Source organism: Bos indicus x Bos taurus, chromosome 5 (assembly GCF_003369695.1).
Source record: "Bos indicus x Bos taurus breed Angus x Brahman F1 hybrid chromosome 5, Bos_hybrid_MaternalHap_v2.0, whole genome shotgun sequence".
Classification (NCBI taxonomy): Eukaryota; Metazoa; Chordata; class Mammalia; order Artiodactyla; family Bovidae; genus Bos; species Bos indicus x Bos taurus.
The window spans coordinates 5,368,751-5,382,490 of record NC_040080.1 but is presented as its reverse complement, the minus strand read 5'-3'; the positions used below and the strand labels follow the sequence as shown (position 1 = coordinate 5,382,490).

The window sequence follows — 13,740 nt, the reverse complement described above, 5'->3', positions numbered from 1 at the left end:
CCTTGTCAAATATTGATGATCCGCTCGGTATGCGGGGATGCTCCAGTATCAGGAATCATTGGTGTGCAGTGTGATTCATGCCAGGGAGCAACCGTCTGTTTGGTAAACAGATAGCAGAGCCTGCTGAGAAGCATGAGCCCAGTCTTGCTAAGGAAATAAAATGTGTGTGTAGAGTGGACACTGAAAGACTGTTTGCCCGGTTACCGACGGTGGTTACCATGATGCCGTCCCCTGTAATTACATTTTATATTAAATTTCTGCGTTCATCACGATATAATTCATAACAACTGTGATTGTTCAACTGCTTCCCCGTGTCTCTGCATCCTTCGCGCTGTGCTGCTTTCCTTGCCTCACGGCCAAGCTCCTTTTATCTCTTCTGGGACCCCCCACCCGATCCCTAAGCAGGTTCACGGGTCCGCTGCCCCAGATGGGCCACGCCAGGCCAGGCGGCCTTCACGTGCTCTGTCCTGAACACTGAGGCCCAGACCCTCCTCCCTCTGGGACCCCAGACTCCCCGATTTCATCCTGGGTACCCGGCTCTTCCCCAGGGCCTGGATGTGCAGAAAGCATCCAGCCACCCCTGGGGAGGCCTCACTCACTCCGAGGACTCCCCAGTCTCTGGTTCGCGGGAGAGCCCACCTAACACCCCCCACCTGCCCCTGGTTGCCTCCCTCACACCCTCCCCCAGGGCAGAGCCCCTCAGCTCTTTCATCGGAGCGAGGAACGAGCCAGGAACGAGCAGCGCCTTGAGTCCCGCCGCCCTTCTCCCCCAGCTAGTCCCTGTCCTGCCCGTCCACCTCCACTTCCACTTCAGGCATCTGGAAGCCAGTCCCTCTTGGCAGCCTGCCCCTGCCCTGGGCTGTGGCAACAACTTCTGGGCAGGGGCTGGTGGCCTGAACTCTGCCTCGGGCCATTCTTGGGCCCAGAATCGGTCAAGTCACCTCCCACCCCAACCCGAAGAAGATGCCTTCCCTGCAACGCCCCCAGCCCCGGGCATCCTGCCTGGTCTTCCACTCCCTGCTGGCACCCTTGTCCTTTCCTCTTAGCCGCTCACCTTCACTCCTCCGGTGGCAGGAGCTGGGGAGACGGGACGGAGGCGAGGCCCTCACCTCAGGCCACCCCAAACTAAAAGCAGGGGTCGCCACTGCAGGGATCTGTGAAGACCCAGTGTGCCTTCCTCATGACCTCTGAGACTCAGGGTTTGCCTTTGTCAAGGGAACCAGTGTGGTCACTAACCTGCATTTAGGTCAGCCCTTCGTAAACCAAGTTTTCCAGAACGCTGATGTTCTTGCAGATGGGACTAGGGACTTTTATCAGTTAGGATAGACGGTGTTATGTTCCCCAGAGTCTCACTTCTCAGGCCACCCTGCGGACCCAGGTGGCCCAGCCTGAACCTGTCCCTGCCTCTGGGCCCAGGGTCGGGACGGCGGCGGGGGAGGAACATGGTGCTTGAAGGTTTCCATCCAGGTGTCAGCTCTCCCTTCCGCCCACCACTTGTTGACCAAAGCAAGTCACATGGATGGGGGCATGCAAACCCAAGTCTACCTTTTGCCCCAAAGAGGAAGAGCAGAAATTCTGGTGAACAGGGCCACTGAAAACCTCAAAAAAACCACAAAGTCTTTATGGCAAAATAAATAACCCAGGAAATACTGGGTTAAAGAAACCCTAACAGGTGTATGCATTACAGGATGTCTCAGAGCCTTTGAAATGTTAATGTACGGGGAATTCCCTGGCAGTCCAGTGGTTAGGACTCCATGCTTCTATTTCAGGGGGCATAGCAGGGGGCAAGGGCTTGATCCCTGGATAGGAACTAAGATCCTGCATGCCACACGGCGTGACCAAAAAAAAAAGCGTACGTTGTGACCAGAGAGGGCAGAGCTGTGACTGTGTTTGACACGTCCTCAGCTACCCTGGCCCTTGTACAGAGTAGGCTCTCAGATATTTGGCTCAGGACTTGTGTTGTAATCTGCAGGTCAAAGTCACGGCTTATCTTTGAGAGGAGGCTTTCGTAAGAAAATAACAAGGAAATGCAGGAAGAAAGCCTAGTTTATTCAGCGTTCAGTGAGCCAGGCCCCGTCTTCTCTCTCCTTAAATCCTCACTACACCATTATGCTTTAGGAACCACTATCTTCATCTTGTACTTGAGAAAACTGAGGTTCAGGCAACAGGAGGATGAATTTTAAAAATAAGTGTCCAACTTGTGTGACTTGTGCTTAAAATTTGCTCCTTCTCCTAGATTATCTTTGGAAATCTGTGTCCAAGTTTTCACACATCACAATCTTTTGTGTCTGAGCTGGGGATCGGTAAGACCCTCAAAGCGTCACTTTGGTGGCCAGAGGCAGGTGTCCGGGGACCCAGGGTCCAGGCCTGTGGGCACTGAGCCGAGGCCCCTCGGGGTCTTGCCCAGAAACAATCCAGCACAGCCTGTTATATATGCTCCCCCCTCCCTTTTAAGGGTCGGGAGGCTTCTGAGTCATATCTACTTCACTGCCCTGTCTCCGGACCCTGGGACATGTGGGCATCATTCAGAGGTGGCTAAGAGCCAGTGGCGGGGCCATATCACTCTGGGTCCAGCTTGGCTATAGGGTAAGTTGCTTACTCTTTCTGGGTCTGTTTCATCCTTTATAAAAGCTCCCCTGTGATGGTTAACTGTATGTGTGTGTGTGTACACGCACATGCTCTCTCTAGGCCTGGGTTTAGGCTGTGTGTGTGTGCACGCATGCGCACATGTTCTCTCTCTCTAGGCCTGGTTGCAGCTGTGTGGGTGTGTGTATACACACACATGTGCTCTTTCTCTCTAGGCCTGGTTGCAGGCTCTATGTGTGTGAGTGTGCTCACATGCTCTCTCCCTCTAGGCCTGCTTGCAGCTGTGTGTGTGTGTGCGCTCACATGCTCTCTCTAGGCCTGCTTGCAGCTGTGTGTGTGTGTGTGTGCTTACATGCTCTCTCTAGGCCTGGTTACAGCTGTGTGTGGGTGTGCACACGTGCTCTCTCTCTCTAGGCCTGGTTGCAGGCACTGTGTGTGTGAGTGTGCTCACATGCTCTCTCTCTCTAGACTTGGTTGTAGGCTCTGTTTGTGTGGGTGTGCACACGTGCTCTCTCTAGGCCTGGTTGCAGGCTCTGTGTGTGTGTGTGCTCACATGCTCTCTCTCTCTAAGCCTGGTTGCAGGCTCTGTGTGTGTGGGTGTGCACACGTGCTCTCTCCCTCTAGGCCTGGTTGCAGGCTCTGTGTGACTGTGCTCACGTACTCTTCTCCCTCTAGGCCTGCTTGCAGCTGTGTGTGTGTGTGTGTGTGGGCGTGCACACGTGCTCTCTCTAGGCCTGGTTGCAGGCTGTGTCTGTGTATGCGTGTGTGTGCACCTGCCCTTTCTCTCTAGGCCAGGCAAACCTTTACCTTATTTACTAACCTTATGAGGTAGATACCATCACCACCCTCACTTCACCAAAGAGGAAACTGACCCAGAGAGGTACAGGCCCTGCCTAAGTCCACACAGCTTAGCAGTGACAGAATCATGGCTGAAACCCAACCAGTGGGTCGGCCCATAAAGCCAGCTCTCATAACCATTAATGGGGAGCTAATCTGGTTGTGGTTTCCTGCCAAGGGGTGATCCTAAATGGCCTAAACGAGTACAAAAGCCCAGGACCCGTTACTTCCCAGTGTAAAATATAAAACATGTAAAACAATAACCTGTTTTTGGTCCTTAGCAAGCTCATCTCTATTTTACAGTGGAGAAAAGTAACCCTTAAAGAGGGTGTAACTTGCCAGGGGTCAACTGCTAACTTACAGCCCAGTTCTTCCATCAGCTCGCTGTCCTTCAAATGTATGCCCAGACCCAGAAGCCTCTGGGCCAGACCTCTGTCACAGCCCTGCCCCGCTTGCAGATGCTCTGTTGCTGCCGCAGCCTCTGCTTCCTCCTCCCCCTTGCTGAGCACCTCTCCACTCAATTCTGGCCAAGTTCCTTATAAGCAGGTGAGTAGCCCAAGTCTTCAGAGACTTTAGAAATGAGTGATAAAGTCAGACACAGACCTAAAGCTTTTTAGAATGTTGCTGTTTAATCAGGAAGTCGTGTCTGCCTCTTTTACAACCCCATGGACTGTAGGCCACCAGTCTCCTCTGTCCATGGCATTTCCCAGGCAAGAATACTGCAGTGGGTTGGCATTTCCTTCTGCAGGGGATCTTCCTCACCCAGGGACGGAACCTGCACTGCAGGCAGATTCTTTACTGTGGGGTTCTTAAACATAATGGCTAAAAGAATTATGTAGCCCACTTTAAAAAACTCACATCTCCAGGTTCTACTTTCCGGGGGTTGGTTCAGTAGATCAGGGCTGAGGCCCAGGAATGTGCATTTTTAATATAAGCAGTGTCTTTCTGTCTGCTGTAGCCTACGGTGGGAGAGCAGTTAATTCAGGAAATATTAACTGAGTCGCTACACCACGCCAGGCACTGTGCAGCCTCTGGGCTCGTGGAGCGAAGGACTGGGCCCTGCCTCCAGGCACTAGTCCAGCTCAAACAGATAACTAGGTCAACTGGCAAGGAATGCAGTGTGGGAAGGGGCGCCTGGGAGGAGCTAATGTCTTGTTTCTTCCCAGGCAAGAAGGGGAACATGGACTTAATATTTACCCCAGGAAGGCAAGAGAATTAAGGTACTGCTACTTAAATGGGAAAGGGTGTCAGAGTCTCTGGGAAGGGGTGGAAACGTGAGACCACATGATACTGAAAACCCTTCTCTTGTTTCTCTCACTGCATTTATCACCATGTGCTATTACTTATTACATGCTGTCATTTGAGACAGGAAGCTGTTTCCACCACCAAAATAAAGCCCCATGTTGCAGGGAGAAGTCAATTCTGACTCCACCTTGAAACTGTTCCACTTGCTTTCTGTTGCTTTCGTTATTACAATCATACATAATGCCCTGCCTCAGAGAATTCTGCCCCTCTGCCTGTTAAGCTAAAGTGCCTTTGTGCATAACCCTGTCCACCTGGAGAAGGCAGGAAGAAAGAAGTTAACACATCTCTCTGCCTGAGACTTGGCATTCTAAAAGAGTATTTCCAAGATTAAAGGCCTTTATTTTACTTTGTCTCCTCATCCCTCCCCCATCTCAGATCCATAAAAGAACCTGGCATCCAGACCCCTACAAGATGGGTTACTTTGAGACATCAGTCTGCCCTCTTCTCAGTCAGCCAGCTTTCCAAATAAAGTCAGACTCCTGGCCTCATTTCCTCCTCTCCCCAGATTCACTGCCTATCCTACCAGGATCAGAGCGAGCTTAGACTCAGTAACACCAGAGCTGTCTTGTTTTTCAATGTGAATAGTCCCCACGTCAACCCTGGTTAACACTCTTGACATTTACTGCAGTTGAAAGAATAGGGGTCATTGACTAGCTGCTCACTCAGTGCCCAGCCCTGTGCCCGGCGCTTTTTATACTGTCGTGCAAAAGCCTTGTAATCCATCCCTGCTAAGCAGGTAAGACGTCACCTTCATTCTGTCAACGAGGAGCCTTAGCCCTGGGAGCTTCAGAGACCTGAAGGGTCAATGTGGCCAGCGGGAGAGGTGCAGGGCGCCAATCCGGATTTGTGAGGCTCCGCAGGCAGGGGCGGGGGAGGCCACAGCCGCAGCCAGGCGTGGAGAGCCGCGGCGCTTCGCCAGAGTGCGGGGACCAGAGAGGCACCGCGGAGTCAAGGACATTGACACGAGTTTGAGCAAACTCCGAGGAGGTGGCGATGGACAGGGAGGCCTGGCGTGCTGCAGTCCATGGGGTCGCAAAGAGTCTGACATGACTGAGCGGCTGAACTGAACTAAACACGAGGTTTAAGGGAAAGACATGAGGCCCGACGCGCTCACCAGCTGGCGTACTGTACCCCAGGGGCAACTCCGGGGCGCCTACCCCCACTAGACAACCACGGAGACCCGCCGTCCACTCGCCGCCAGCTCCTCTGAACGCCCACGAACGCGCGGTGCTGGGGCCGTCTCCGGGTCTCAGGGCTTCCGGGCGTTCGCGTGTACATCCGGGTCACGGACGCCTATGAGCCAATGAGCGGAAGCACCGTGAGCCAAGGGGAGGGGCGAAGGCGGGACATCATGGCCGCCCCCAGTCCGCAGCGTCTAGGGGCTTGTGGGTGTTGCCTTAACCCGGAGCTCGGTCACCGGAGCCCCGCCCTCTGTCCTCACCCGCCGAGCCTTCGTCCGGCCGGGACTGCTCTGGGAGGCGGCGGCCAGAGAGGGAGCCATGGGGACGGTGCACGCCCGGGTAAGAGGCCCAGCGACCCGCGCGGGCTGCGTGACCTCGGGGCGGGCGCCGCGAGGAGACGCTCTCGCGGCTGCGCCCGGGGCTGCCCGGGTAAAAAGAGGGCGGCGGGGCCCGCTAGCCTTCGGGGAACGGTGCCGGGGTGGGGGTGGGGGGAGCCCCAGCGCTGCGCCGCCGCGGGCCGGGTGGAGGAGGCTGCAAAGATGCCTCCACCCGCTACGGCAGGCTTCCGAACTGGAAAACCGATACCCAGAGGAGAGACCTGACTTGCCCAAGGTCACTTAGCAGTGGGGCCTAGAAAGGGCCAGCAGGCTTTCCGCGATGTCTTGCAGCGGAGGAATAAATTTTTTCTGCCCTCAGCGGTTTCGGGCGTCTGAGTTCCTTCAGTTCAGTCGCTCGGTCGTGTCCGACTCTTTGCGACCCCGTGGACTGCAGCATCCCAGGCCTCCCTGTCCATCACCGACTCCCGGAGTTAGCTCAGACTCATGTCCATTGAGTCGGTGATGTCCCCCAACCGTCTCATCTTCTGTCGTCCCTTCTCCTCCCTCCTTCAATCTTTCCCAGCATCAGGATCTTTTCCAATGAGTTGGTTTCTTCGCATCAGGTGGCCCGCATCAGGTGGCCAAAGTATTGGAGTTTCAGCTATAGCATCAGTCCTTCCAAAGAATATTCAGTACCGATTTCCTTTAGGATGGACTGGTTGGATCTCCTTGCAGTCCAAGGGACTCTCAAGAGTCTTCTCCAACACCACAGTTCAAAAGCATCAATTCTTCGGCGCTCAGCTTTCTTTATAGTCCAACTCTCACATCCATCCATGACCACTGGAAAAACCAGAGCTTTGACTAGATGGATCTCTGTTGGCAAAGTAATGTCTCTGCTTTTTTGCTTTTTCCAGTCTCTCCCGCTCAGCCGCTGCTGGGGTCTTGTGAGGCTTTCCTAGAGCAGGAAGCATCTTCTGAAGTCTTCCAACCCAGGCTCAGGAGTCCTCATGTCTCGTGGTTACTGCCGCGCAAAGAGGAAACCCGGCTGAGTGGAGGCAGTAATAGTGTCCACTCACTGGGCCCTTGGGAGAATTGAAACAATGCATGTAAATGCACTTGCTTGCCTGCGGTGCGGTAGGCAGACTGCCCAGCTGCTCTCCTTTATCGCAATCTTAACTGAGGCCCAGAGAAAGAATATATGTCCAAGGCCTTACTGTTCAAGCCTCAGAATGTTCTGAAACTGAATGTTCGGAACCATCTGCATGTTCCTGAGTCCCAGCCCACAGCACAACTTTTTCTGCAGCGTAGATAGCTGCGCTGCTCAGAAGTTTTCAGGAGTTTTCCTGAATTTAGCACAGATGTCTCAGCATGGTGTCCGGAATTGAACTTAACCTCCCTTTGCCAGATATTTCCTTCAAATAAAACACTATTTGGACCGTGCTGGTGGGCGTAGCTCCTCTCTCTCATCACTCGCAATAGCTGGCGAAACGGGCCAGTCTCTTAGAAGTGAAGTGAAGGTTCCTCATTCGTGTCCGACTCTTTGCGACCCCGTGGACTATACAGTCCATGGAATCCTCCAGGCCAGAATACTGGAGTGGGGAGCCTTTCCCTTCTCCAGGGGATCGTCCCAACCCAGGGATCGAACCCAGGTCTCCCGCATTGCAGGTGGATTCTTTACCAGCTGAGCCACAAAGGAAGCCCATGGTTTTTTAGAACTCAGTTCAAATCATTTTCTGCACAAACCTTGTCTCCCGTCCGTTCCTCATTTTGGATGTGCTACCAACCTCCTTGATTGACATTTCTATTCTGGTGCTCTGTTTTAGCTCTGCATTTTTCACTTAACCTTTTAGATTCTTAGTTTCTAGATGACAATATGAACCACATCTTATTTGCCTTGGATCCCTTGTAGCATCTTGGCAAAGTTGTTTACCGATGGTCAGCTGTGTGCTGCCTGGCACTGTTCTAGGTGCTCAGAGTACAGGAACAAAAAGACTTTGCTTTTATCGAGCTCCTTTGACACGGAAACTGCCACTCCTTTGTTGAATATATTGACAAAAAATAATTTCAGTTCTTTAACTTCACTAGCTAGTGTTTGAATTTTTTGGTCAGAACTCACAGTAAGAAAACTTCCCATATTTGCTATCTAGTACCCTCATGCATATGTGAAACAAAAGTTTTCTGAATCAGGACTTCCCTGGCGGTCCAGTGGTTGGGATGCTGTTTCCACTGTGGGGCAGGGGGTGCAGGAAAGGTTCAATCCCAGGTTGGGGAGCTAGGATCCCAAACATTTCGTGGCAAGACCAAAAAATTTTTTAAAAAATTGGAATAAAAAAGTTTTCTGAAACAGTATTTATCATCTTTTTGTTTTTCTGGTATTTTCTGTCTCATTCTAGTCTATATCACTTTAAAGATGGTGTTCATAACTCATTAAATTTATTTCATGTCCTGTTTCTTCTGTTAGCACTGCCTTGCCCAGTGCTTGGCATGTGGTGCTCGGTAAAGTTTGTCGACTCACAGTAGACATCTGCTTAAAGGTTAGAGGCTGGATCCAAATATTTATTTTAATTCATTTCACTGACTACTTAGCCAGGCACTGCAATGTAAATTCTGTGAAGGTGAGACTCTTGCAAGTGCTTGTCACGTAGTGAATGGATATTTGGTGAATGAATGAATCTCTACTGGTGAAGCAGTTAATCTAGGACATCAAGCTTTGGTGCAATTGGTGAGACTGTAAAGACACCATCTGTTGAACTTAAAGTGTAAATTTCGGATTTAAGACTACAAATGGGTGTGACAAGTCTTTGGTGAAATATGTTCTGTGCTTCGAGATTTTAGGAACCACAAGGGAATTTTTTTTAGCACAATAGCACATGAACTTTATGTCCAGACAAAAATCTGTTTGTCAAGCATTCGGATTTAGAACAATGAATATGTGTGTATGTTCCTAACCATAGTATATACTCTGCATGTAGGATTTACTCATCTGTAATACACTTTTTAGCACTATGTAAAATCCCAGGGACAGGGGAGCCTGGTGGGCTGCCGTCTATGGGGTCGCACAGAGTTGGACACGACTGAAGGGACTTAGCAAATGTAAATACAGAAGCATGTTCATGAAAGGTTGCATTAAAAAGTTACTATTTTAGGGACTTCCCTGGCAGTCCAGTGGTTAAGACTTCGCCTTCCAATGCAGGAGGTGTTTGTCTGATCCCTGGTCAGAAAGCTAAGATCCCACATGCCTTGTGGCCAAAAAACCAACAAACATAAACCAGAAGCAATATGATAACAGACTCAATAAAGACTTTAAAAATGGTCCACATTAAAAAAAATTAAAAAGTTACTATTTTGATTTGTTCGCATGTTTGAGAAATACAGTAATGATCCCGTTTTAAATATTTACACAACAAAAGTGAAAGGATAATTATGTGAAATAAATTCTATTTCTTTGCCCAACATCATCTTCCCTTTTTACTCATGTAAGTAATCCATGTCAACCCCCGGGGGAAGGACCCAGTCTGTCTTATTCACGGCTGCCTTCCCTGCTCTTAAGCAGACAGTAGGCACTCAGATATTTATTAAACTTGAGAACAAAAGAAAAAAAATAATTCACTAACCCATTCCATAAATGCGTATTTCTGATGTAGCCGGGCAGGTAAAAATAGAAAGGAGTACTTGCCAAGGTCGTAAACTTCGGCCGAGGGGTATCCCTGTGAAGGAGGGCCGGATTCTCGCTGAAGAAGCAGGGACGGCTCACAGAGGAGATAACGCCGACGGTGGTTCTTCAGCTCACCTCTGGGGAGGAGGCTGGTTGTCCTGGGCGGAGAGGACCGGGGGCGCCCAGACAGGAGGGCGAGGGCTGCGCGTGGTCGGGTCGAGTCTGGAGTAGCGGAAGGGGCTGCGTAGTGGAGCTCCTCCGCGCCCCGCTGAGGAGTCCGCTGCACTGCGTCCCTGGGGGCGCTTTTTAGGGCCAGGATGGGAAAGCGGCCATGGTACTGTCAGGCAGTTCCTTTCCAGAGGACCAGCGCCATGATGAAGGGTGTGCTGACAGGCCACTGACCATTCCAGGGAAAAGGCGAGAACGGCCCGGAGCCCGCCTTGCTGCACGGTCCGCAGGCGGCAGACAGGCCCGCGCGCTTCAGAAGTGCTTCTCTCTGGAGAGAGCTGGTGGCGGGAGGAAGCAGCCGGCTACGGGTACCATGGTGCTCCCAGAGCTGCCTGTGTGTGCACCCACCTGGTGCCACTCGAGCGTCTGGGAGTCACGTTGTTCAGTCGTGTCTGATTCTTTGTGACCCCGTGAAGTGAAGTCGCTCAGTCGTGTCCGACTCTTTGCGACCCCATGGACTGTAGTCCACCAGGCTCCACCATCCATGGGATTTTCCAGGCAAGGGTCCTGGAGTGGGTTGCCATTGCCTTCTCCAGATCTTCCCTACCCAGGGATTGAACCCGGGTCTCCAGCAATGTATTGGCTCCGGCTTTACCATGTGACCCCCTGGACTGAAACAATTATGTATGTAATAAATATACCATATTATATGTGCATTGTTTTGCATACTATTATCATATCTCCATAATTATTACTGTAGAATCCTTCCTCAGAAGATGCTTGAACGCTTTGGAGGTAATGTCACTTCAGACTGAAGGACTGCTTTCTGGCATATGCTGCTCCCCTCAGTGTGTAAGTGAGACTTTCTGAACCAAAACAAATCTTATCAGAGTCCGAAGAAGTATCTTTAAATAATTTGGTGTGTTAATGTAACTATCCTAGATTGTATCTAGTTTTGATTTAAAAAAATGAGGACGCTTTCTATAACAGGAAAGCAATTTTTTTTTTTTGTTTTCACATGGGTCTCAGGTGTACAAAGCTAAGTTCTTGGAACAGTCATTGTAGTTTGCGCCTGATCCTTTTGTTGATTAATTTTCACCTTTGTTTTCTGTAATAACAATACTCTGGACCCCGAAGGGTCACTGTCAGCCAAAGGCTCGCAAGTCGACAGCTGCTCCCATTCTCTGTGCTCCCCACCCCACTGCCACCAGCACTAGAAGGGGCTGTGGTCCTGAGTTTTCTGGAGCGCCATCTGAAGACGAAAACGAAAAGATTTGGCTTTTTAATGGAAGTTCATTTATCTGTGGTTCCCCCCACTCCCTTTCAGAGTTTGGAGCCTCTTCCAGCCAGTGGACCTGATTTCGGAGCATTAGGAGAAGAAGCTGAATTTGTTGAAGTTGAACCTGAAGCTAAGCAGGAAATTCTTGAGAACAAGGATGTACGTATCCCGTGGAGGGCGAGGGCTCCATACTGTTGTTGCTAGAAGCACTCGCTTCCACAAACCTCTGGGAAAACAGACGGGTTAATCTTGTTGACACCTTAATCAAAGAAGAGTTTGCAGCCAGCTACATTTTAGAAAGACTGGACGCTGAAAGAAATAGCTTCTGGTTTTAGAGGAACAGTTTTTTCTTGGTGATTCTTTGTGTGGGAAGGGTAAACAAACCCATTTTTGTATTTCTGTTAGGAAAAAAACCCAAAAGTATTTCAAAGAGAAACTCAAGTGGTGTTAAAATTTAAACTGTGTTCCCTCCTCCCAGAAAAGACTTTGGGTCTTGAATGAAACTTTTTCTAAACTTTGTTGCCTTTGAGAAACGTAAACACATTTTAATTAGTTCTTTTTCTATTTTAAATTTACTTAGTTTTAATTGGAGGATAATTGCTTTACCCTGTTGTGTTGGTTTCTGCCATACATCGACCTGAATCAGCCATAGGTGAACATATGTCGCTGCCCTCTTGAACCTCCCTCTCGCCTTCCTCCCTTTGATTAGTTCTTTGATTACGATTGTAGTATAGTGTTCTGATCACCTATAAGTCATGCAGGCCCTAGCACTCCCCGTTATGCCTGCTTGATTTTTCTCTGTTACTCACTACCATCTACTCTACTATGTACATTGCCTGTTTCTCTCCCTTTTAGAATATAACCTCCATAGAGTCAGAAATTTTTAAGTTTTGGTTGCTGATATATTCTCAGTGTTCAGTATGATACTTGGTTCATAGGTAATCAGTGCATTTTCATTGAATGAATGAATGAAGTAAGTCTTTATAGACAAGGGAAAGGCTCTGAGCTGGTGTTTATCATGCCATATTGAGATCCACACAGGATCTCCTGCAAAATACTCAGTTATTAAACCAGGTCACAGTCGGCATCATCCAGAGGCCAGTGCCCCAGGGAGCATGTGGGGAAGGGGGTCCAGAGGATCTCTGCACCCTGCCTGGCTTTAGGACTGACCTGGCCCTTGGTCATCTGGCTGCAGGGAGCTTGTAAGTCTAGTTCACTAGTCAGTTCAAGGGACCAGTTGTTTTGAAAAGGCATGGAGTTAAGAAACGTGGCTCATTAAATTAAAAAAAGAAAGTCTTTGAAAGTAACTTTAGGCATTTGTCTTTGGCCTTGGCGTCTGATCTTTTGCCGCGTCTTGTCCTCAACGGTCTTGTGTCCCCTTATCACGTCCAGGTGGTGGTTCAACATGTGCATTTCGATGGACTTGGAAGGACTAAGGACGACATCATCATGTATGAAATTAGAGATGTTTTTAAGGCTAAAAACCTTATTGAGGCAAGTATTCCCCTCTGTGTGGCCTTTTTCCCATCCCTTCTGGAGACCCCGTGGACCTCTGCTCGCACCACCGGGTATCCCGCCCCCACTGATGAGCTCGCCTCCTCCCGGGAAGGGGGCTGAACCCCCTCCGTTCCCAGAAGCCCCCCCACAAACTGACATGCTCTCGCATCCACCCTGACCCCAGAGAAGAGGTGTTTCCCGTCCTGCCCAGGGCCGCCCGTCCCCGTGTCCCTTGCGGCCATCCCAGCTTTGCTGCAGAGCTGCTGGTGGGGGGTCTTGACCCTTCCCGCACCCCCCTGGTGCTCAGCGCACTTTCCCTTCAGGGCCCTCCATGACCATGGGGGCTGGGCTCTTCCCTGCCACCCACCCCTGCCGACTCCTCGGGCCCTTACTTGTTTATGCCCCGCATCTTTCCCGGCTTGCACCGTCCTCTCCTCTGTGGCTTTCTTGTGTCTGCTCTCGGAACCACACTTAGGCGCCTGGCAGAGTCGCCAGCAGCTTCCTCGTGACCACGTCTGGCTGGCTCCAGCCCCCATTGCATGTGATCTCTTAAGCAGTGTTCAGCCATTCCCGCTTTTAAAAATATAGTATTTTTTTTTAAAGATTAATATTCTTCTCAGGGAATCATCAACTTTGCACGAATGCTAAGCCGCCAGCTTGGTCTCACAGCCACCGTGTATGTCTCTGTATCTTAGAGGAATACAGTTTCTGTTTTTCTCTCTTACAGGTTATGAGGAAATCTCACGAAGCCCGTGAAAAGTTGCTGCGTCTAGGAATATTCAGACAAGTGGATGTTTTGATCGATACGTGTCAGGGTAGGCATCCTGGTTGCAGCTTCTCTCTGATTTCACCTAGGATATGTTCCCCTAGGATCACGGACGCTATTTACGTGTCCAGGCAGAGAGCACGTGCGTT

At 50.4% G+C, this 13,740-nt stretch overlaps 1 protein-coding gene across 1 annotated transcript in view; it reads left to right on the top strand.

The window, feature by feature from the left end:
- The first annotated feature begins 6,065 nt into the window (after positions 1–6,065).
- Positions 6,066–13,740, top strand: part of SAMM50 (SAMM50 sorting and assembly machinery component) — a 30,706-nt gene continuing 23,031 nt past the window's right edge. The window contains exons 1-4 of the mRNA XM_027540557.1: positions 6,066–6,248; positions 11,377–11,487; positions 12,721–12,822; positions 13,553–13,640. Of these exons, the coding sequence (XP_027396358.1) occupies positions 6,228–6,248; positions 11,377–11,487; positions 12,721–12,822; positions 13,553–13,640 (322 nt within the window). The 5' untranslated portion in view covers positions 6,066–6,227. The remainder of the gene's footprint in view (positions 6,249–11,376; positions 11,488–12,720; positions 12,823–13,552; positions 13,641–13,740) is intronic.